The following is a 21,337-nucleotide window of genomic DNA, read 5'->3' as shown; positions in this document are numbered from 1 at the left end:
ACTCCACTTAGTTTTAATTTCATACTTAAAAATTATCTACCAGAAACTATAAATGTTGTAACTTCAATGAAGTCTGCTAGAATACAGGGAAAAGCTAGCTTCAGTTAGAGTAAGGAGACAGTTTTAATGGTTACTGTGGGGTTTCAAGGAACTTCCTGGGAGGGACAATCAGTGAGAATGCATTCATCATGCATTTCAGTATGACGATGAAAAGATGTCAGCCAAGTTCAAGTTTTGTTGCTATGCATTAGTAATGTCCCTCCCAATTCAGGAGACTTCCCAGCACTGTTCTTGATTACAGGAACTATATATTGGTTACTTACAGTAACCTGAAATAAAGAGCAACGACCACCTTGAATTTCCTTATCAAAATTATGTATGTCTATGTATTTAAAGTTCCTAAGTCCTAGCTCAAAACAAAAGCTGTCACTTCATATATTTGTATGTACTACTTCAAAGTTTAGTCAAAGCTATGGTTTTTCCAGTAGTCACATATGGATGTGAGAGTTGGACTATAAAGAAAGCTGAGTGCTAAAGCATCGATGCCTTTGAATTGTGGTGTTGGAGAAAAAGGAGATCAGTCCTGAAGGACTGATGCTGAAGCTGAAACTCCCAATACTTTGGCCACCTGATGCAAGTAAGTGACTCCTTGGAAAAAGACCACAATGCTAGGAAAGATTGAAGGCAGGAGAAGGGGATGAGAGGATGAGATGGCTGGATGGCATTACCAACTTGATGGACACGAGTTTGAGCAAGCTCTGAAAGTTGGTAATGGCAGAGTTGGACATGACTGAGCAACTGAACGTACTTAAAATTCACACAACTATATCAAGTATCACAATGTTTATTGATAGATACAAGTATATAAAATCAGGGCATGAACATGACTTGATAAATTAAGTAGACTTAATTTCAATACTATAATAAGAGGGACCAATTCAAATTCTCACCATTTGTTTCACACCCACAAAGACCACTTCAAGGGCATTTACGATCTCTCAAAACTGATCAGTTTTGTGCAAGTAAACCATGTTTCTTTTAAAAAGACTTGTGCACTTGCCCAGGCTCAAGGATATTAAAATCTAGCACATAAAGCCCATTACTAGAGGTAGAAATACAGGCAATATACTATTACGGCAACAACCATCAATTACAGTTAAGAATTTTTCTGTAACAACCAAATGGATAATCAAATATTGCAACAACTCAAGTATTACTGAGCAAAGTGCATTTCTACAGTATTCAGTGTTGCTATTCAGTTTTCTAACTTAAAACAGCCTATGATAACTGGCAGCAAAGAAGGTCCTTGCAATAGACTGCCTCTGCTTGAGAACTTATGATGTAATTATTGCATGCTGCTAATATACTATCTAAACATTAAAGATACTCCTAAAATATTTGATGGTAGACTATGATTAAGACATTACACTACAAAAAAACCTTACGCAGAAGGAAATCCTAATTGACGTGCTTCTGCTTTTAAATATTGTGAAAACATTACAGCGGAATGAATTTTCGCAGTGGTTAGGTCAAATGCAGTTACATCATAGCAACAGTATGTTTTGCACAATTTAAGGCTTTGGCTGGTTCTTTTAGTCGGCTTCTTCCTCTGATTCTTCTTCTTCAGCAGTTTCTAGCCAGGTTAGCCACTGATTCACCTGTAATTTGTAATTTAACAAAATAAGTAGTACTTAGAAGATACAAAATAGCAGTATTCCCAATCAACCAACCAACTGCCCCAAGAACAAAAGTTTTTAGACAGTACCACACATCTTATAATTGCAAGCAGTGTTCAGAACCCAACATACAAGCTGTTTGGGGCTTCCCTGATGGCTCAGGGGTAAAGAATTGCCTGTTAATGTAGAAGCAGATTTGATCCCTGGGTAGAGAAGATCTCCTGGGGGAGAAAATGGCAACCCACTTCATAATCCCACCTGGAGAATTCCATGGCCAGAGGAATCTGGTGGGCTACAGTCCATGGGGTCAAAAAGAGACACAACTGAGCAATAAACAATTGACACAAGCTGTTTATGGGCAGTTAACGTGGGTGTCAATTCTTTGACACCACTCCCATCACACTTCAGAACTGTTTTAATATGGGACAGTGGCTCATCCCAAACTTAAATGTTAGCAATGCTGGGGAGGGAGGAGGGGGACAAAGAAGATCCCAAAAGAGTAGTTTCTAGTCCCACCCAGAACTTTAGGACCAGATTCCCCAAGGACAAGACTAAGGACAAACACTGTGACGGTGATCCTCCTGAAGACTACTACAGATTAGCATTTCTCAAAGCCTGGCCCCTGGGAAAAGTAGTACGAGAATCCCTGAGTTGTATACCACACACAGACCTAAGTCAGAATGTCTACAATCAGACCTGAAATTTCCTTTGAAAATTACTTTCCAGGTGACTGATGTATGCTGTGGAATCCCCTGACATTATAAAAATTTTCCTCAGGGCTAGAATTCATTTTAAGTTAGAAAATCATGGTATGCAATATTACCAGGGCTATTTTGCTTATATCTCACTTTAAAAACTTCATTAAAGTAACACCAGTTAAAATGGAAAAAGCACAACAAATTTCTCTAAGATTTACCTGGAACAAAGCCTTGCCTTTCCCTGGAAACTCTTGGGTTATATCTTCTTTCCAAGCCAAGAAAGCTTCTTCTTCAATAATTTCCATGTCATAGAAGTGAACAAAAAAGCGGAGTAACATGCCTAGAAGACAAAATGTAACCCCATTATTTAGTGTAACAACTGCCCATCCATTTGTCGTAATTATGATGCTAGTCCTCTCACCTTTTGGGAAGTTGCTGTTGTAGCAGTGCACCTGAAGAGCATAGAGGGCACTAACTTGTAGATCAACATGATCATGAAGGAATTTCTGCATTACTGGCTTGAAGGAAAGAAGCAGTTGTTTTTCCTGCTCTAACTGTTCTTTGGAAGGAGCAGAGGAAGAATCTGTTTCATCACTGGGTGGGTTTACTTCACTAGAAATGTACTGTAAGAAGCTGTACAGAAAAAGATCTTGTTACAACCTCCAAATGAAAAATTTCTAATTCAAGAAACAGATAATTCTCAATCCCCTGCCTTGTAGACTTTCTTCCTAGTAAACTAAACACAGGCTAACTGTTTTCGATGTAGAAAAGCACAACTTTGTTATCTTACCTAGTCATTAAGATGTTCACAAATCCTTTATCTACATGAAGTTTGGGAGAGATGTTATCTTTAATCCATTTATATATGGTCTGAGGGGATGGATCCAACTTTATTTGCTTTAACAGTTCCTTCTCCAGTTTGAGAAGTGGGAATAAGAAACTCAGTCCCTTTCCTTCCAAGATCTCCAGCATGCGGTCCTTATTTTGATCAATTTCTGAAGAGACAAAGCCATTCCCATCACCAGGTAGTTCATTTTACTAAGTTGGCCTCTTAAAACTGCTTTACCAACAATTTTCCAAACACGTAAGATTTATGTAAAATAATGAAAGAACTGAGCAAAGGAAACTTTGTATTTGGACCAAATGAAAATAGTCACATCATAATAACTTTTTTATAAAAGTGAAGTCTATCTGTGGTAATGCTTATTGTTATCCAGACAAGATAATCACACTGACCTATATAAATTCACCCAAAGTACTAAGGGCTTTTAGATCTAGTATTAAAAACAAAAATCCCCAGCATTCTCTTACCTGGGAGCATTTTCTGCATATTGACCTTGCTCTGTTGAAAAAGCTCTGTTAACCATTCTCGATCCTGTAATTTAGCTAATTGCTGAAGACAAAGTAAGAAGAGAGGAAAATGGGTGCCACTTTCCAGTGGTTGAGCTAGTTCCGAAATGCTCACCAGCTCTGAAATGATAGCACGAGCTGCAAACTGTGCTAAATATGATTTCACCAAGGGGATGTCAACCTCCAGTTTGGGGCACTGGTCCAATACATTCAGGAAAGCCTGAAAGGAATATAGTACATAGTCAGTTCATAGTCAATTCAAATTTGAAGAGTTCTTATAGAATCAAAAAGTGTTCTACCTGCATGAAGTTGTCACTTGTGGCTATCCCTTCCTGTTTGAGTAAACTGATCAAAGAACTTGCTTTTTCTTTATCTTCATCACTTCTATCCAGTGACAGGATGATTACTTTGCTTAACATCTCAGGAAGGAAGTGTTTAGGAGCTCTCATCTCTCTCACACCATTGACAGCTTCATTTGCATTCCCACTATTCAGGTATTCAGTTACAACAGTTTCCTGAAAAGAACGAAATCCAAGTTTCTTTAGTTTTCCTGCCTCAAGTACACCCCCAGGAGCTAAACGATGAGACTGTCTGAAACTCACAGTTAGTTTAAGCAGTTCTTCCTTTGACGGTGGTGGCTTTTTACTGGTCTTGGCAGGCTTTTCCTGGATAAGTGGTGGATTAGTTTTGAGACCAAGCTGAGGTGTCTAAAAGAACAGCAAAATGATTAAGTATAAATGTTTAGTAACTTTTTAATCGTTAAAAAAAAAAGTGCTTATGAAGTTGAAAGCAAACATTAAAAAGCAGTCTTCAGACATCTTCAAAAGCTATCAGAACGATTGAAAATGTCCTACTACATACATCCCATACCTGTCCCAGAGGTGGCGTTTGGGTGCGTGGTGGTTGTGCACTAGGAGGAATCATAGTTATTTGGGGCTGAAGCTTTGGCACTTGATTTTTATTCATTAGGAAAGACTGAGCAGGCCTCAAGCTAATCTAGAATCGAAAACAAAGCAAAACGGATATCCAAGTTAACAAGCAGCAAACTAACATTAATTGCAATGCTCTAAAGTTAATTCAGCATATACACACATGATGGAACCTGTGGCAGAAATCTAAGTTAAATGACTGAAAATGTTACTGTTATATTTAATTTATAGCAAGAAAACTAAAGATCTGATCCAGACAAAAATACAACATGGCTATAAATCTTGTATTTATACCACAACTTTCCAAGGATTAGCATCAATAAAACATGAAAATAAAAACCAGAAAATTTAATTAGAGCTTAAAAAATGTTTTACTTTATCCTGAGTCATTCTATTTGCACGGAAGTCACAATCAAAATCTTGACAACCATTTTCCTTACTCTAACTGAAGACTTGCCCTCATATCTCATAATCTTCGCTCATAGGACGCTGGACATTCAAAGAAAGAAAAAGTAGTACAGAAAAGAGAGAAAGAAGGTAAAGATAAAGAATTCCAGCATTAAGTCCTCTTAATAATGCGTCTTTTTTTATAATCATCGGGCAAGAGATTTCTGAACTGACAAACTATGGTATATAAATAACATAGGCAAATGTACCTCATCTGCATTAAGCTGTCCTTTCTTAGAAAACCGAGGTGGCATATCCTTCGACTGTCCTTGCAGCTGGGATAAGAGTCCCTGACTCTGGTTATGGTAGAGCTGGCTTAGCCCCTATTTCAGAAAGAGAGAAAGAAAAGTCGAGATAAAAAGGGGTCCACAAATTATGGTAATCAAGTACCAAAGTGATGAGGCCAAGCCACAAGGAAGCTTAACTGCATTTGCCCAGAAAAAGTAAAAGATGAAACAGAAGAATAAAATTCTAACCTAACTGTCAAATAAAGTGATGTGATTTTACTAATACTTTACTAATCTGAATAAAATCATTTCACCCAGTTTGAAATAACTGTCACAGATATAAATTTGGTTTAGAAAAACATTGTTTTTAGGTTTTCTAAACCTTAAACATTTACACTTAAAAAAAACCAAAAACACAATACTAATCATATGTATTCCAAAATTTAATTACTTGTTGCCTAAACATCCTTAAATGTATTCTTACCTGGCTTTTCATAAACTTGCCTCCCATCTCCCCAAACTGCGACTGTGTGGGAGGCATGATGTGTCCCCCATGGCCATTGAAGAGCTGATTTGAACGATGGCGCCCCATGGTGGGTGAAAATCTATCCTGGATAACTCCTGGACCAGTACCAATTCCGCTTCCTTAAAATATAGACACGAAGAACTCTTTACCATTAAAACTGTTAAACTCATTATTTAATGCAATCAAACTATCTTTTGTTCAAAATCACCTGGCATTTGTCCAAACATATCAGCAAGTCCTCCAAGTGGGTCCCTATCCATTTTCATCCTGGGTGGCATAAACGGTCCCTCCAGAAAGAAGTCACTTCTCATCCCTTGAGCCATAGGAGCAGGAATAAAAACTCCTAGATCCTTCAGAAATAAAGTGAATAAACACTTACTTCTAGACGCTATTTTATATAGAGTGAAAATTCTTACAACGGTAAAATCAGAAATACTTCTCTGGATAAGAGTGCCACTGATGCATTCTCTATAAACAACTTGTTCTCAAAAGAGAATACCGACAGCAAAAACATTAAGCCCTACTGGTTAAGACAAGACAGTCTCAAATAAAGATGTTTTAATAGGGTTTTTGTGCCATTATAAACATAAAACCCACTTAATGATTAAAAAGTAAAGCAAAACTTACTTTTACTGCATCTTGACGGATTTGATTGATCGTCTTTGGTCCATTGTCAAGAAAAGCTTTGCGAGGAACCCAATGGTGTTCTCGCAACTCTACGGTATCCTTTAATATAAAATGTTTTTAATAAATATTATTTCAATACAGTAAACAAGAGTCAGCGTGCCAACACACCTAAAGAAAACAGTTTTACCTGCAGCAGGAAACGAATCCTTGCCGGCAATTCCTTACTTAACATCAAGGAGCACATTCGGGCAAAGTACTGATCCATTAAGGACTAAGAGAGAAAAATAAAAATGTGTACTGCTTAAGACTTCAAGATATTATCAAAGTTAATGACTAGAGGCAATCCTCTATATCACCAAATAAGCTGTTTGATTTTAATACAATTATGACAGGCTATTTACACTATTTCTGTCAGCAACGCACATACCTTGGCTCGTTCATGGTCTAATCTAGGCCCCACTGTCCTCATTATCTGACAGAGGCACTCCAAATCCTCTCCCATATCTTTGAGTTGGACTCTCTTCTTTTTTTCCAAAAGCTACCAAAAGAAATAAATGCCATGTTGTTTACAAATTCTTCTTGGTTTAGATGTAGCACTTTTCCATAAGTTTCCACTAACGCATACAGTTCCTAGTGTCTAGCATACTATTCTTATCTGGTTCTGTTCAAGAAATTTCTCCAAATTGAGCAATTTAAACCTAAGTAGGGAATGAGTTCTATCCCTATCTTGCAAAATATACTGCATACTTCCATATTTACAACATTTAAATAGCAGTTTTGCCAGCAATCTAAAATATTTAACTAGCACACCAAGTCTCAGATGGCAAAATTGTAATTGACTCATATCTCCCAAAAATGATGTACGTGGTGATTAATGAAAGCTTAAATTCACAATCATTACTTACTGTTTTGATGCACTTATGAAGGATAGATTCATGAATAAGATCAAGCTTTCCAAGTTCTCCAATGAATTTGATGTTCCCCAACATCTTGATCTTGGCAATAGCTCTCTGTTCCTCCTCCTCAGGAAGGAGGGGATTTTCACGCTTATCATAGACTAAAAAGAATAAAATCAACATTCAGAATTAAGTTGAACATACGCAGTACTGTGTATTAGTCGCTCTATCATGTCCTACTCTTTGCAATTGCACAGACTATAGCCCACCAGGCTTTTTGTCCATGGGATTCTCCAGGCAAGAATACTAGAGTGGGTTGCAATTCTCTTCTCCAGGGGATCTTCCCAATCCAGGAATCAAACCCAGGTCTTCTGCATTACAGACAGATTCTTTACCATCTGAGCCACCAGGGAAGCCCTACACAGTACTGCTGCTGCTAAGTCGCTTCAGTCGTGTCCGACTCTGTGCGACCCCAGAGATGGCAGCCCATCAGGCTCCCCCGTCCCTGGGATTCTCCAGGCAAGAACACTGGAGTGGGTTGCCATTTCCTTCTCCAATGCATGAAAGTGAAAAGTGAAAGTGAAGTCGCTCAGTCATGTCTGACTCTTAGCGACCCCATGGACTGCAGCCTACCAGGGTCCTCCATCAATGGGATTTTCCAGGCAAGAGTACTGGAGTGGGGTGCCATTGCCTTCTCCTGTACTACTAAGTATTAAATTCTTACCATCAACATTTCTGGTTCGATTTTCAAATTCATCTTGTAATTTGGAAATTAGGAGGCGTCTGAATGTCTATAAGAAACGAGACATTTGTCAGGGTTTGATAATAAAACCTTCCAAATCAACTTAAAATAAGCAAGCACACACGCCCACTTACTGTGCTTTGCTTCTGTCCTGGTTGACCCTCTGCTGCTGGGCCATCAAAGTTTGGTGCATCTTCTGCCAATCGCAGACATAGCTGAGCATACAGTGAGCTATACTTTGGCTCTTCTAGGGCTTTGTCCACAATCTACAGAAAATATGCCATTAAAAAAAAATTAAATATGACAACTTTTGGAAAAACCTTTCTTTATAACTTAATACTTCCTTGCAGTCTTAAGGATCTTGAATCGCACAACAAACTTCTGACAAATTCCCTATACAAATGCCTCACTGGTAACCTGGAAATAAGCACATCTCTTTTGGAAGGCTTCTTACATGAACTTAAGATGAGGTATGTAAAATGCCCAGCACACAGGCCAGAAAAATGTAAGCACTTAAATGTTAGCTATTACAGAGTACCAAAAAAGTCTAATTACATATATCTCATACTAGTAAAACCCTCTCCCCTTTGAGGAGTTGAAATTACCTTGGAAAAATGGAATCACCATAAAACGAACTTTTCCAAAATGTGGTCTTTTTCACAAAAGGAAAAACAAAGCAACCCCCAGCCCCCAAGAGCCTGATAATCCAATTAACCCAAGCACAGTATATACCATTTCAAATTGACCTCTGAAGTTTGATACCATCAAAAGTAATTAAAAACAACAGCAACAACAACAGTGTTCAAATATACATACACTTAACTCACACCTCAGTTTTAGAAGCAACAATGAAGTGTATAAAAACAAAAGCAAACAACAAAAAACCACTCAAAACCCAACCTGGGTTGAAAGTATTTTCCTCCTCCTTTCAGTTAAGCCAACATTTAACTTACCAGCAGTATGACCCCTTTAAGGATGAGTTTAGACTCTACACCCACATTGAGGAGCTCAAGGCATAGCTTGTCAAACTTCTCAGGAGTAAGCTTGTTTAATATGCTATGAAAAAGGAATCAGACTAGGTATCACCAACATACAAAATTATCGAGTTAAAAAAATAGCCTTTAAATTATGCTTTTTCCCTTTCATCACTTTCCCCTTTAACATCAAGACATTTTTCTTACCCATCTAACCAAAGCAGTGTTGAAATAAACCTATTTAAGAACACCTATCTAACTGGTGGGGGTTCCCAGCTACTGGGCAAGATCTCATTCTCGAAACCCAGATCAAGAGCGTCCCTCCTTAATATCGAGGCTAGATACAGGAGCTAAACTGTTATATTTTGCCATCACTGGCTTACACACCAGGTACAGAATATGTCAGCACAATAGGCTTCTGCATTTTAATCTAATGACCGAAAGCAACTAACTGAGCCCCAAACAGTGATGTGCTGATTTTCAGCTTAAAACTGTCAACATTGGCATTTCACAGAAGTAGTTAATCCAGTCTCCCCTCCTTTTTAAAAGGCAAAACAGACCTAATAAACTTACCCTCTTACTTTCCTGAAGATTGCATCATGTCGTTCTTTTTCATTTGCGGAGTTGTTTGCTGCGGAGTTGTCATCTCGTCTAGTGCTTCGTGCAGGAATCCATTTCTGAGCGTTTTGCCCTGGGGTTTTCCCCAGGAACTCGCTAGTAAAAATTAAGAGAATTAAAATAAGACAACTTAAGCACAGCATCCAGTCACATATCAAGTATCATACAGATCAAAAATCCTTCTAAATAGAAAAAAGTTTAGGTTTTCTCAACTCCCTTACAACTAAGCAACTCTTAATCAGTGCATCAGAATAACTTGAAGAATTTGTTAAAGGAACTCCCACTCCCACCCCAGTCTCTGCTGTAGTGGCTCCGGGTAAGGCCTGATTAATTCGCATCTCTAGTAAGCTCACAGGTGATGTCAGTGATGTTGGTCCAGAACCCACATAGTGAATGAAAACCAACATTTTCTAATGTCTCATGACCACGTTATACACTTACAGATTTATTACTATAATTTCGTATGAATGTTTGAAGAAATAACATCAGTGAAAATAATCCAGAGTAAGAGAATAAAAGAGCAGTTTGAGAGCCTCAACTCTTATTAGATGATTTGGCTAAAGAATAATCAAGAACTGATAGTCTATATTTAAAATATGTAGCAGAAATAATGATTAGGATTGCTGATGTCCTACTAACTATATGTTGTAATGTTAGAAAGACCCTTAACCTCAACCTGCTATATAAGTTACTCTTTTCACTGTTTACTATACCTGTTGCCAGCAGTCTTGGGATAGTGCTGAGGTGCACCCCTACTTCCTCCTCCGCCCGAAGAAGCACTATTTAAAAGAAAAACTTTTAAAAAAAAAAAAAAAGTACACCCCAAGTATGTTTCACTCAAAACAGATATAGGATCTCTTTAATTATTCTGCATTACAGTACATCATAGATGAAGACTGAACTTAGGCCCAATGGAAAGCCAAGTAATTACATTTATTCTTCAGATAGCAAACAGAAAACAGTGGAAATTTAAGGGCTTTAAAGAAAGGTACATGCTCATTATAAATTAATCCCTCAGCACAATTAAGTCAGAACTATTTGGTGTGGTTATTCTTTCGGTCCTAATAATTGCCAAAACAAAATCTACACATACCTGAAACGAGAAGCACCCCCTTCTGCGATCGCACTCTCCACTTTGGCGGCTTGACAACGAAGAATCTTCAAAAGAATAATATTAATGGATGGGGTGGGGAGGGAAGAGGATGGGAGAAATGAAAAACCTAGAATGAGAAAGAGTACCAAAATTAGTCACCGCTAACATACAAATTTGTAAACCCTCCTTCAGTTACAATGTATTTCAGCCTGACACTGCAGTTGATTGAACTTACACTGCATTGCAGGTCCCGTTAGACTAAAATAGAACGTACTCAAAACACAAACGAACAGTAAAATTTTGTTGGCCACTTAGAAATTCACTTGTGTTCAAGGACGCAGCAAGTTACTACACAGCGATAGAATCAATCTTTGAAAAAGCCACTTTCTGCCTCCTTTACAGCTGAGTACGGAGATCAATAGTGGAAAAATGTTAGCAAACGGGTACACCATGTGAAAACGTTGTAATATCTTACTGCCTCAACGACGAGCAACACTGAGTAAGGGGTAACTGAAGACGGCTTTTCCCACTATCCACCCCTTAACTGGGCGCAGAGGGCCTGAGGGGGAGACGTGAGGCGCACAGCGGCTGACATCGGGCAGGCGGAAAACCAGGGCCACAACATGGCAGCAGGAACCTCCGCCCCATTTTCCCCTTCCTGGGAACAAAAGAGCAGTGGATTCCTCCCACCCAGGCCCGAGTTAGGGAAGTGCTTCCGACAGCTTCCTACCGAAGCCGCCGGCGGCAAACCTCGGGGAGGAGCGGAGGCCGCCCCCGCGGCTAGGCGCCCGGCTCTTTGTTCTCGGGCAGAAAGGCGGCCTCCTTCCCACCCGCCGCCGCCTCCAGCGGCCCCCTCCCACCCATAAATCCCCGAGGGACTGACAGCCGCCTCGCCGCTCCCTGCCCAATCGACAAAACCTCAGAAACCCTCATTTCCCTCCCTTCTCCCGTCGCAGGCGGGGCTCGCCGGGCAGGCCCTCCGCTCCCCCACCAAGGGCAGCCCCACCGCTCCCCGACGGCGCCGGCCCCACACACTTCCTCCCCGCCGGGAGGCCGGGCTCCGGGACTCCTCCGCCTCGGCTGGTCCCGCGCCAACGGCCGGGCCCCCCGCCCCCGCCGGCCCGCGTCCCTCCCCGCCGCGCGCGCCGCCCGGCCACGCTCTCTCCACGTCCGAGCACACGCGCGCCTTGGCCCGTCCCGGCCCGGGCCCCGCGGAGGACGGCCACCGACAGCCACGAAGACGGCCATAGACCGCCAGGGCTGCCAACTTCCTCCTACTCCGCCAGCGACGGGAATGGAGAACAAAGACGAGGAATTTCCAAGTGCCAGAAGCCCAGAGGAAACGCTAAAAAAGGGTCGCCCCGCCCGGCTCCGCCTGTGGCCGCCATTTTGTACTGCTCGGGAAGAAGCGGCCGGGGACGGCGGCCATTTTAGAGCGCTCCACTCGGCGGCAGCGCCGGCGGTAGCTCCACTCACCTTCACCGAGAACTCAGCAGCTGCTACAGCAGCTGCCTCCTCAGGATCCGGTCGTCGGGGACGGGGAAGGGAGGGGGAAGGGGAACGGAAAACAAAAAAGGGGGAGGGAAGGGGGAGGAAGGAGTCGGAACCGGCTTGAAACAGCTCAGAAGAGTCGCTGCTGCAACCACCACCCGATACTTGCCGCCACCTCCATAGAGCTCCGACTCGCTGCTGGCGCTGAGGCGTGTCTGAAGCCGAACTTATCACTCTAGGGCAGCCGAACCCACCAGAGCCACCCCGAATGGCTCCTTCGCCACCCAATCAGCGGCCTGGCTGCTGTCTACCGCCAATCGGCGCAGGGCGACGGGGAGGAGCCACAAGGCCAAGCTCGGTTGCGGTGCAGCCCCGCCGCAGTGCGCAAAGCCATATTCGCGAAGGCTCTGAGACCAAGCCAGTGGCGTAAGGGGAACTGGGGACGGTCGAGATGCGGCTCGCTTGCGTAAACTCGTAGAATCCTCTGAGTCTGCGTTGGTGTGGCTGCCTCGTCTTCCTCCTGTCTCTTTGTTCCCGGGGTCCGTATCCCGTGTTCGAGATATGCAGCCCTCAGCTCCTCCACCTCGTTTTCTCACAGGGAATGTGGGAAGGAAACTCGCTCTTCCACCCGGCCCGATTCCCGTCCTTGGCGTGTGCGAGCACTGATTTTTCTGGCGCCCCCGGGAAGCCGAGATTGCCCCTCGCAGGCTGAGCCTCCCTGGGACTGGCCTGCAGTGCTAAGGCCTGGCGCCGCTGGGGCGCAGCGCCGGGAATCGTTGGTCTTCAGGTGCTCGGCTTCGCCTTTGGGTAGGGAAGCCCTGAGTGTAGGGTTCAGGAGACTGGACGGTGCACCTCAGTGCGTTAAGAAAGCTTTATTCAGCTCCCTATTTATTCCATCCCCTACTGAGTGAATGAGAAAAGGATGAAAGGAAGGGCTTTATAGTCTTCGTACCTCACTGTGGAGAAAGCTTTTCCCAAAGGAATGTCCGTCCAACAGTCACGGAAGACCCAGAATATACCAGAATTCTTGAGAAGTAGTGTTTGCGGAGCGCGGGCGTCTGGAGGATTTTAATTGCCAGCTCCTGGTTTGTTTTTTTAAAGCACGTTGAAGACTGTATTTTACATTTTATATAAGGTCCACTCTAACAAATAGGATTAGGCTTTTCAAAGGCGTCAGGCTGAACTATTTATACTTCTCAGCTAATGTTTTAAGTGAGAGGAAGGGTAAAATGAAGTGTTCCATCCTATGCGACATTTTAGCTATACAAAAATGGAGTCATGTTTCCATATACTTACACAACAACAAAAATGCCCCCATTTTCATTTAGAATTTTGTTCTTGATACAATGTGTAATCTAAAGAGAGAAACCATATGTATATGTTTTGTTTAACATGGATAACCTTTAAAGAAAGTCCAATAAACCAGGATTTTCAAGGTTTCCAACATGTTTGACATGTGAAAACAGCTTTTGGGGTTGAAAGTACCTAGTCCATATGATTTTCAAGAGAGGTGCCTTTTTTTCTTAGGACATTTATACCAGAATATGGAAGGGTGCGGTGGGGCCCTGAACGTTTGTAACATCTTTAGATCTTTGCCATATATTATTAGGCTGATCATTCCCCTTCATATTTTTCTAAAGTTATTTTGCTATTAAGCTAATTTCACTTGAACTTTGACAACTTGATATTCCCACCCTTGGAGTTAGTTACATGTTAAAAGAAAAAATAAACTATATTTTTAGGAAAGACAAAAATTGTATTTCAAATAGGATTAGGACCCTTTAGCTTCAAAATAACACAATATTTCAAAATAATTTCTATAGGGCTTTACAGTTTGCAAAAATGTTTTCATATGTTTGATTTTTTTTTTTTTACATAACTGGGTTACATTCTTCATGACATTAATCTGATAGAATAGTGTTTAAAAACACTACACTAGGTTAGACTTCAAAGAGAATAATATACTGAACCCTAGAGCCTATAGATGGTCTTTTAAAATATATATATTTATTTATTCATTTGTCTGCACTTGGTCTTAGTTACAGCATGTGGAATCTTTTAATTGCAGCATATGGAATCCAGTTCCCTGACCAGGGATGGAACCCAGGCCCCCTGCCATGGGAGTGGAGTCTTAGCCACTGGACCACCAGGGAAGTCACTGGATAGTCTTTTAATTGAGGAACTTGAAACTCAATAATTAAACATAAAAGAGGTTTTACTTAATCTTGTATTTAATCTTTGCTGATTGTGAACCTTTGCTATGGGCTTTGAAGGATAAGTGTATGTAGAAACTGGGCTAAGAGGAGTAAAGTAGAAATATGGATAAAATATAATCTTTCAATTACCTTTCAATATTCAATAGGTGGGAGACATAAGACATTCATATTTTGAAATGTTTCCATCACATCATGGATGTATGAAAATTCAAGTCATCTGGAATTTAGCTTTCAGTTTATAGGAAATTGAATTTTAAATACACCCACTTCAATCTGCTAGTTTTAACACTTATATTTTATGTTAGTTTTCTAAAGATTGAGAAGATCTTAGAGTCCTGAGTTGTTAACTTACAGATAATTGCATTATTTTAATAATATCAAATGTTGTCTATTATTATAACATTCTAACTTCTAAAGTGTCTGCTATCCTCTCTGTGCTTAAGGATTCCCCAGTCATACATCCCTAGCTCAGATCTCTTATTAGAATTCTGAGTTTCTAACGCCTGTTTATCAGAGACACAAACTTGTAGCCATATTTAGTTTAGGCCACACGGTAATTTTAAACATTTGCATTAGTTGACATTGAAATTTTATGAGATTTTTCCATACAAATCTAGATTTCCATCTTTTCATGAAAATATGGCAATACTGGCCTGAAATTCCACCACAGTGAAACTGACTTGATTCACGCATAGGCCAGGTTGTGCAGAGTGGTAAACAATCTGCCTGCCGATGCAGGAGACACAAGAGACTCTGGTTTGATCCTTGGGCTGGGAAGATCCCTTGAAGTAGAAGACCCTCTGGAGTAGAAAATGGCAACCCACTCCAGTATTCTTGTCTGGGAAATTCCATGGACAGAGGAGCCTGGCAGTACAGTACAACTGAACATGCATTCATGGCCTCTTATAGCCAGTTTTCTTTTTTGTTATTTGTTCAAATGCAACAGACTTAGTATTAACTGATCATCTTCCTATTAAAGGAAAAGGAATAGACCATTTAGTACAAATATCTTCTCTGCCACTTACTGTGTAACTTTGGGCAAATTAACTGCTCTCTCTTCTTAGTTTCTGAATCTATAAAGTGGGAATAGCTGTATCTACAGAGTTGTAAAGATTAAATAAGATAATGTATGTAAAGCACACAGCATAGTCCCTGATGTAGTAATTACATAATGTCAGTTACCAAATTATCAATAATATTGATTATCCAACTATTTTATAACTACTTTAGTTTTGCTAAGGATTCTTCTAAACTAGAAACTTGACTCTACATTTTCTCTTTCCCTTTGATCAGGTATGACATTCAATTACTAAGTCCTTGTGTTACTTCCCTCTAAATAATAATCTTCCTACATTCATCTTCTTTCCTACAGTGTCACTGCATGCATGCTAAGGTTAGCCTTAGCAATTGTTCCTCCTGAATGATTGAAAAATTCCAGTTGTTCTCCTAGAATCTTTTCCTTCTTAGCTGTGTACTCATATTGGTCTTCTTTAAAACACTCCCCACTGCAACACAATGTATTATTATCATTCTTAAAAGAATTTTAGTGCTTCACTATTTTCTACATCAGTTTGATCTCAACCTTGGCTGCACAGTAGTCTCCTGAGGGAATATTTTAAAACTCTTCAAGTCCAGGCTGCATCCAAGACTAGACATACCAAATCTCTCAGAGTAGGATCCAGACATCAACAGCTTTTAAAGCTCTTCAAGTGACTAGTGTGCAGTCAAGGTTTGAGAAACACTGTAACAGGTCATAGAATTATAGAAAATGAAAACATGTACAGCTGAAGAAAACTGTTGTTCAGTTGCTCACTTGTGTCCAACTCTTTATGACCCCACGTCAGGCTTCCCTGTCCTTCACCATCTCCCAGGGTTTGCTAAAATTTATGTCCATTCAGTTGGTGATCCCATCAAACTATCTTGTTCTCTGTCGTTCCCTTCTCTTACTGCCTTCAGTTTTTCCCAGCATCAGGGTCTCTTCCAATGAGTCAGCTCTTTGCATCAGGTAGCCAAAGTACTAGAGCTTCAGCTTCAGCATCAGTCCCTCCAATGAATATTCATTGTTGATTTCCTTTAAGATTGACTAGGTTTGATCTCCTTGCTGTCCAAGGGACTCTCAGCAGTCTTCTCCAGCACCACAGTTCAAAAGCATCAATTCTTTGGCACTCAGCCTTCTTTATGGTCCAACTGTCACATCTATACGTGATTATTGGAAAGATCATCAGTTCAGTTCAGTTCAGTCACTCAGTCGTGTCCGACTCTTTGCGACCCCATGAACCGCAGCATACCAGGCCTCCCTGTCCATCACCAACTCCCGGAGTTCACCCAGACTCACGTCCATTGAGTCAGTGATGCCATCCAGCCATCTCATCCTCTGTCATCCCCTTCTCCTCCTGCCCCCAATCCCTCCCAGCATCAGAGTCTTTTCCAATGAGTCAACTCTTCCCATGAGGTGGCCAAAGTACTGGAGTTTCAGCTTTAGCATCATTCCTTCCAAAGAAATCCCAGGGCTGATCTCCTTCAGAATGGACTGGTTGGATCTCCTTGCAGTCCAAGGGACTCTCAAGAGTCTTCTCCAACACCACAGGTCAAAAGCATCAATTCTTTGGCGCTCAGCCTTCTTTACAGTCCAACTCTCACATCCATACATGACCACAGGAAAAACCATAGCCTTGACTAGACGGACCTTTGTTGGCAATGTAATGTCTCTGCTTTTGAATATGCTATCTAGGTTGGTCATAACTTTCCTTCCACGGAGTAAGCATCTTTTAATTTCATGGCTGCAATCACCATCTGAAGTGATTTTGGAGCCCTAAAAAATAAAGTCTGACACTGTTTCCACTGTTTCCCCATCTATTTCCCATGAAGTGATGGGACCAGATGCCATGATCTTAGTTTTCTGAATATTGAGCTTTAAGCCAACTTTTTCACTCCTCTTTCACTTTCATCAAGAGGCTTTTTAGTTCCTCTTCACTTTCTGCCATAAGGGTGGTGTCATCTGCATATCTGAAGTTATTGATATTTCTCCCAGCAATCTTGATTCCAGCTTGTGCTTCTTCCAGCCCAGCATTTCTCATGATGTACTCTGCATATAAGTTAAATAAGCAGGGTGACAATATACAGCCTTGATGTACTCCTTTTCCTATTTGGAACCAGTCTGTTGATCCAAGTCCAGTTCTAACTGTTGCTTCCTGACCTGCATATAGGTTTCTCAAGAGGCAGGTGAGGTGGTCTGGTATTCCCATGTCTTTCAGAATTTTCCACAGTTTATTGTGATCCACACAGTCAAAGGCTTTGGCATAGTGAATAAAGCAGAAATAGATGTTTTTCTGGAACTCTCGTGCTTTTTCGATGATCCAGTGGATGTTGACAATTTCATCTCTGGTTCTTCTGCCTTTTCTAAAACCAGCTTGAATATCAGGAAGTTCACAGTTCATGTATTGCTGAAGCCTGATTTTGAGAATTTTGAGCATTACTTTACTAGCGTGTGAGATGAGTGCAATTGTAGTTTGAGCATTCTTTGGCATTGCCTTTCTTTGGGATTGGAATGAAAACTGCCCTTTTCCAGTCCTGTGGCCGCTGCTGAGTTTTCCAAATTTGCTGGCATATTGAGTGCAGCACTTTCACAGCATCATCTTTCAGGATTTGAAATAGTTCAACTGGAATTCCATCACCTCCACTAGCTTTGTTCATAGTGATGCTTTCTAAGGCCCACTTGAGTTCACATTCCAGGATGTCTGGCTCTAGGTGAGTGATCACACCATCGTGATTATCTGGGTCGTGAAGATCTTTTTTGTACAGTTCTGTGTATTCTTGCCACCTCTTCTTAATATCTTCTGCTTCTGTTAGGTCCATACCATTATTCCTTTATTGAGCCCATCTTTGCATGAAATGTTCCCTTGGGATCTCTAATTTTCTTGAAGAGATCTCTAGTCTTTCCCATTCTGTTGTTTTCCTCTATTTCTTTGCATTGATCGCTGAGGAAGGCTTTATCTCTCCTTGCTATGCTTTGGAACTCTGCATTCAGATGCTTATATCTTTCCTTTTCTCCTTTGCTTTTCGCTTCTCTTCTTTTCACAGCTATTTGTAAGGCCTCCTCAGACAGCCATTTTGCTTTTTTGCATTTCTTTTCCATAGGGATGATCTTGATCCCTGTCTCCTGTACAAGTCATGAACCTCCATCCATAGTTCATCAGGCACTCTATCAGATCTAGTCCCTTAAATCTATTTCTCACTTCCACTGTATAATCATAAGGGATTTGATTTAGGTCATACCTGAATGGTCTAGTGGTTTTCCCTACTTTCTTCAATTTCAGTCTATATTTGGCAATAAGGAGTTCATGATCTGAGCCACAGTCAGCTCCTGGTCTTGTTTTTTTCTGACTGTATAGAGCTTCTCCGTCTTTGGCTGCAAAGAATATAATCAATCTGATTTCAGTGTTGACCATCTGGTGATGTCCATGTGTAGAGTCTTCTCTTGTGTAGTTGGAAGATGGTGTTTGCTATGACCAGTGCATTTTCTTGGCAAATCTCTATTAGCCTTTGCCCTACTTCATTCCATATTCCAAGGCCAAATTTGCCTGTTACTCCAGGTGTTTCTTGACTTCCTACTTTTGCATTCCAGTCCCCTATAATGAAAAGGACATCTTTTTTGGGTGTTAGTTCTAAAAGGTTTTGTAGGTCTTCATAGAACCGTTCAACTTCAGCTTCTTCAGCGTTACTGGTTGGGGCATAGACTTGGATTACTGTGATATTGAATGGTTTGCCTTGGAAACGAACAGAGATCATTCTGTCGTTTATGAGATTGCATCCAAGTACTGCATTTCGGACTCTTTAGTTGACCATGATGGCTACTCCATTTGTTCTAAGGGATTCCTGCCCGCAGTAGTAGATATAATGGTCATCTGAGTTAAATTCACCCATTCCAGTCCCTTTTAGTTCACTGATTCCTAGAATGTCAACGTTCACTCTTGCCATCTCGCATAGGAACCTGGAATGTTAGGTTCATGAATTAAAGCAAATTGGAAGTGGTCAAACAGGAAAGACCATAGCTTTGATTATATGGACCTTGTTGGCAAAGTAATGTCTCTGCTTTTTAATATGCTGTCTAGGTTTGTCATAGCTTTTATTCCAAGGAGCAAGGGTCTTTTCATTTCATGGCTGCATGAAATTAAATAAAACCCTAGGAAAAGGAAACTGGGTTCTACAAATAATTAAGGACTCTGCCCAAGTAGGGAAATAGGCATTAAAACCTAGGGATCCCAGTTCAAATGCCTTTGCCTGGCTTCCAAACCCTTCATATGTGGGCCTTATCCTACCTCTTCTGATGGCCTTTTCACCACTCCCACTCAGTCGTCTCTCATAGAGCCAGTTCAGGTGGTATTGCTGCCTCCAAAAATTCATTCCCACTAATGCTCCATTGGTTGTAATTTTGAGGCCATTCCTATTTATCCCCTTTACTCTTTCATTTCTGAAATATAGATATAAATATTTAAGAACCCTGCTGAAAAACCGCAGTAGGTTTCCCCTAAGTTAGCATCAGGACCCCTTTGTTTGGCCTAAATTCCTTTTGTAAACTGGTTTCAGACTACTTCCCTGTTCCTGGACATATCCCTCCTCCATTTTTCGTTATTCATAATCTAGTTCTATGGTACTCAAATTTTGCTCCATTATAACACCCATCTTCTGTATTTTTTTTTTTTTTCGCCCATCTTCTGTATTTTATATGACCAAATTTGGGTGGTCTTTTTCTACTTGGCAGAAAAAAATAATGCTAATAAACTAATCTACTAATGGCTAGGCAAAGAGCTTGGGCTTAATCTCTGTTTTCAAAGAGCTCACGATCTAGACAAAGAAAAAAGATACATACCCCAAATACATGTAAGAGCAGGAAAGGATCAAATCAATGCTAAACTGAACAACCAGGACAAAATGCTGTGAGATTTTGTAAAGGGAATAATGGGGAATGAAGCTGGGGCCTTCCTTTCTTGAATGCTAGAATGATGTTTTGGGACTGCAGCCATGAAATTAAAAGACACTTACTTCTTGGAAGGAAAGTTATGACCAACCTAGATAGCATATTCAAAAGCAGAGACATGACTTTGCCAACAAAGGTCCATCTAGTCAAGGCTATGGTTTTTCCCGTAGTCATATATGGATGTGAGAGTTGGACTGTGAAAAAAGCTGAGTGCCGAAGAATTGATGCTTTTGAATTGTGGTGTTGGAGAAGACTCTTGAGAGTCCCTTGGACTTCAAGGAGATCCAACCAGTCCATCCTAAAGGAGATCAGTCCTGGGATTTCTTTGGAAGGAATGATGCTAAAGCTGAAACTCCAGTACTTTGGCCACCTCATGCGAAGAGTTGACTCATTGGAAAAGACTCTGATGCTGGAAGGGATTGGGGGCGGGAGGAGAAAGGGATGACAGAGGATGAGATGGCTGGATGGCATCACTGACTCAATGGACATGAGTCTGAGTGAACTCCGGGAGTTGGTGATGGACAGGGAGGCCTGGTGTGCTGCGATTCATGGGGTCGCACAGTGTCAGACGCGACTGAGCGACTGAACTGAACTGAACACGGGCAAAGTTCTTGTGATCACGTTAGTTTTGGTTTAAAACTGATCAATTTTAACTGACCAGGGTACTGTTTTAGGGAAAATTAACATTGTGGCTTATGGAAATCGATTGAAAGGCAAACCTGGAGATGTATCAGTTAGAAGGCTATGTACTGTGTATTATTTTTATGGGGCATATTTTCATCTCCCTTCCAAAACTGTAAGGTCCTTGAAATGGGGAACACTTCTCTTGTATTTTCTATAGAGTTCTTTG

At 41.0% G+C, this 21,337-nt stretch overlaps 1 protein-coding gene and 1 non-coding gene across 3 annotated transcripts; both read right to left on the bottom strand.

Moving 5' to 3' along the window:
• Positions 1-828: 828 nt before the first annotated feature.
• On the bottom strand, positions 829-12,490 carry EIF4G2 (eukaryotic translation initiation factor 4 gamma 2). Of its 2 annotated transcripts, XM_055548628.1 has the most exons (22): positions 12,464-12,490; positions 10,804-10,868; positions 10,424-10,489; positions 9,666-9,806; positions 9,072-9,174; positions 8,253-8,384; positions 8,101-8,167; positions 7,386-7,537; positions 6,908-7,018; positions 6,668-6,751; positions 6,481-6,579; positions 6,062-6,203; positions 5,812-5,972; positions 5,310-5,423; positions 4,595-4,720; positions 4,327-4,431; positions 4,024-4,239; positions 3,686-3,944; positions 3,165-3,369; positions 2,796-3,007; positions 2,593-2,714; positions 829-1,658 (listed from the first exon to the last, which is right to left on the bottom strand). In XM_055548628.1, exons 1-22 carry the CDS (start codon positions 12,473-12,475, stop codon positions 1,593-1,595), a joined length of 2,760 nt encoding a protein of 919 aa, XP_055404603.1. In that variant the 5' UTR covers positions 12,476-12,490; the 3' UTR covers positions 829-1,592. The 2 variants fall into 2 exon arrangements, with proteins under 2 accessions (XP_055404603.1, XP_055404604.1); XM_055548629.1 differs by lacking the exon at positions 5,310-5,423.
• On the bottom strand, positions 5,107-5,257 carry LOC129629365 (small nucleolar RNA SNORD97). Its single transcript, XR_008703199.1, has one exon. It is a non-coding gene; the product is annotated as a small nucleolar RNA SNORD97 (small nucleolar RNA).
• Positions 12,491-21,337: the final 8,847 nt, after the last annotated feature.

The sequence above is a fragment of the Bubalus kerabau genome, chromosome 15 (genome assembly GCF_029407905.1).
Source record: "Bubalus kerabau isolate K-KA32 ecotype Philippines breed swamp buffalo chromosome 15, PCC_UOA_SB_1v2, whole genome shotgun sequence".
Classification (NCBI taxonomy): Eukaryota; Metazoa; Chordata; class Mammalia; order Artiodactyla; family Bovidae; genus Bubalus; species Bubalus kerabau.
This window is presented reverse-complemented; position numbering and strand designations above follow the sequence as displayed.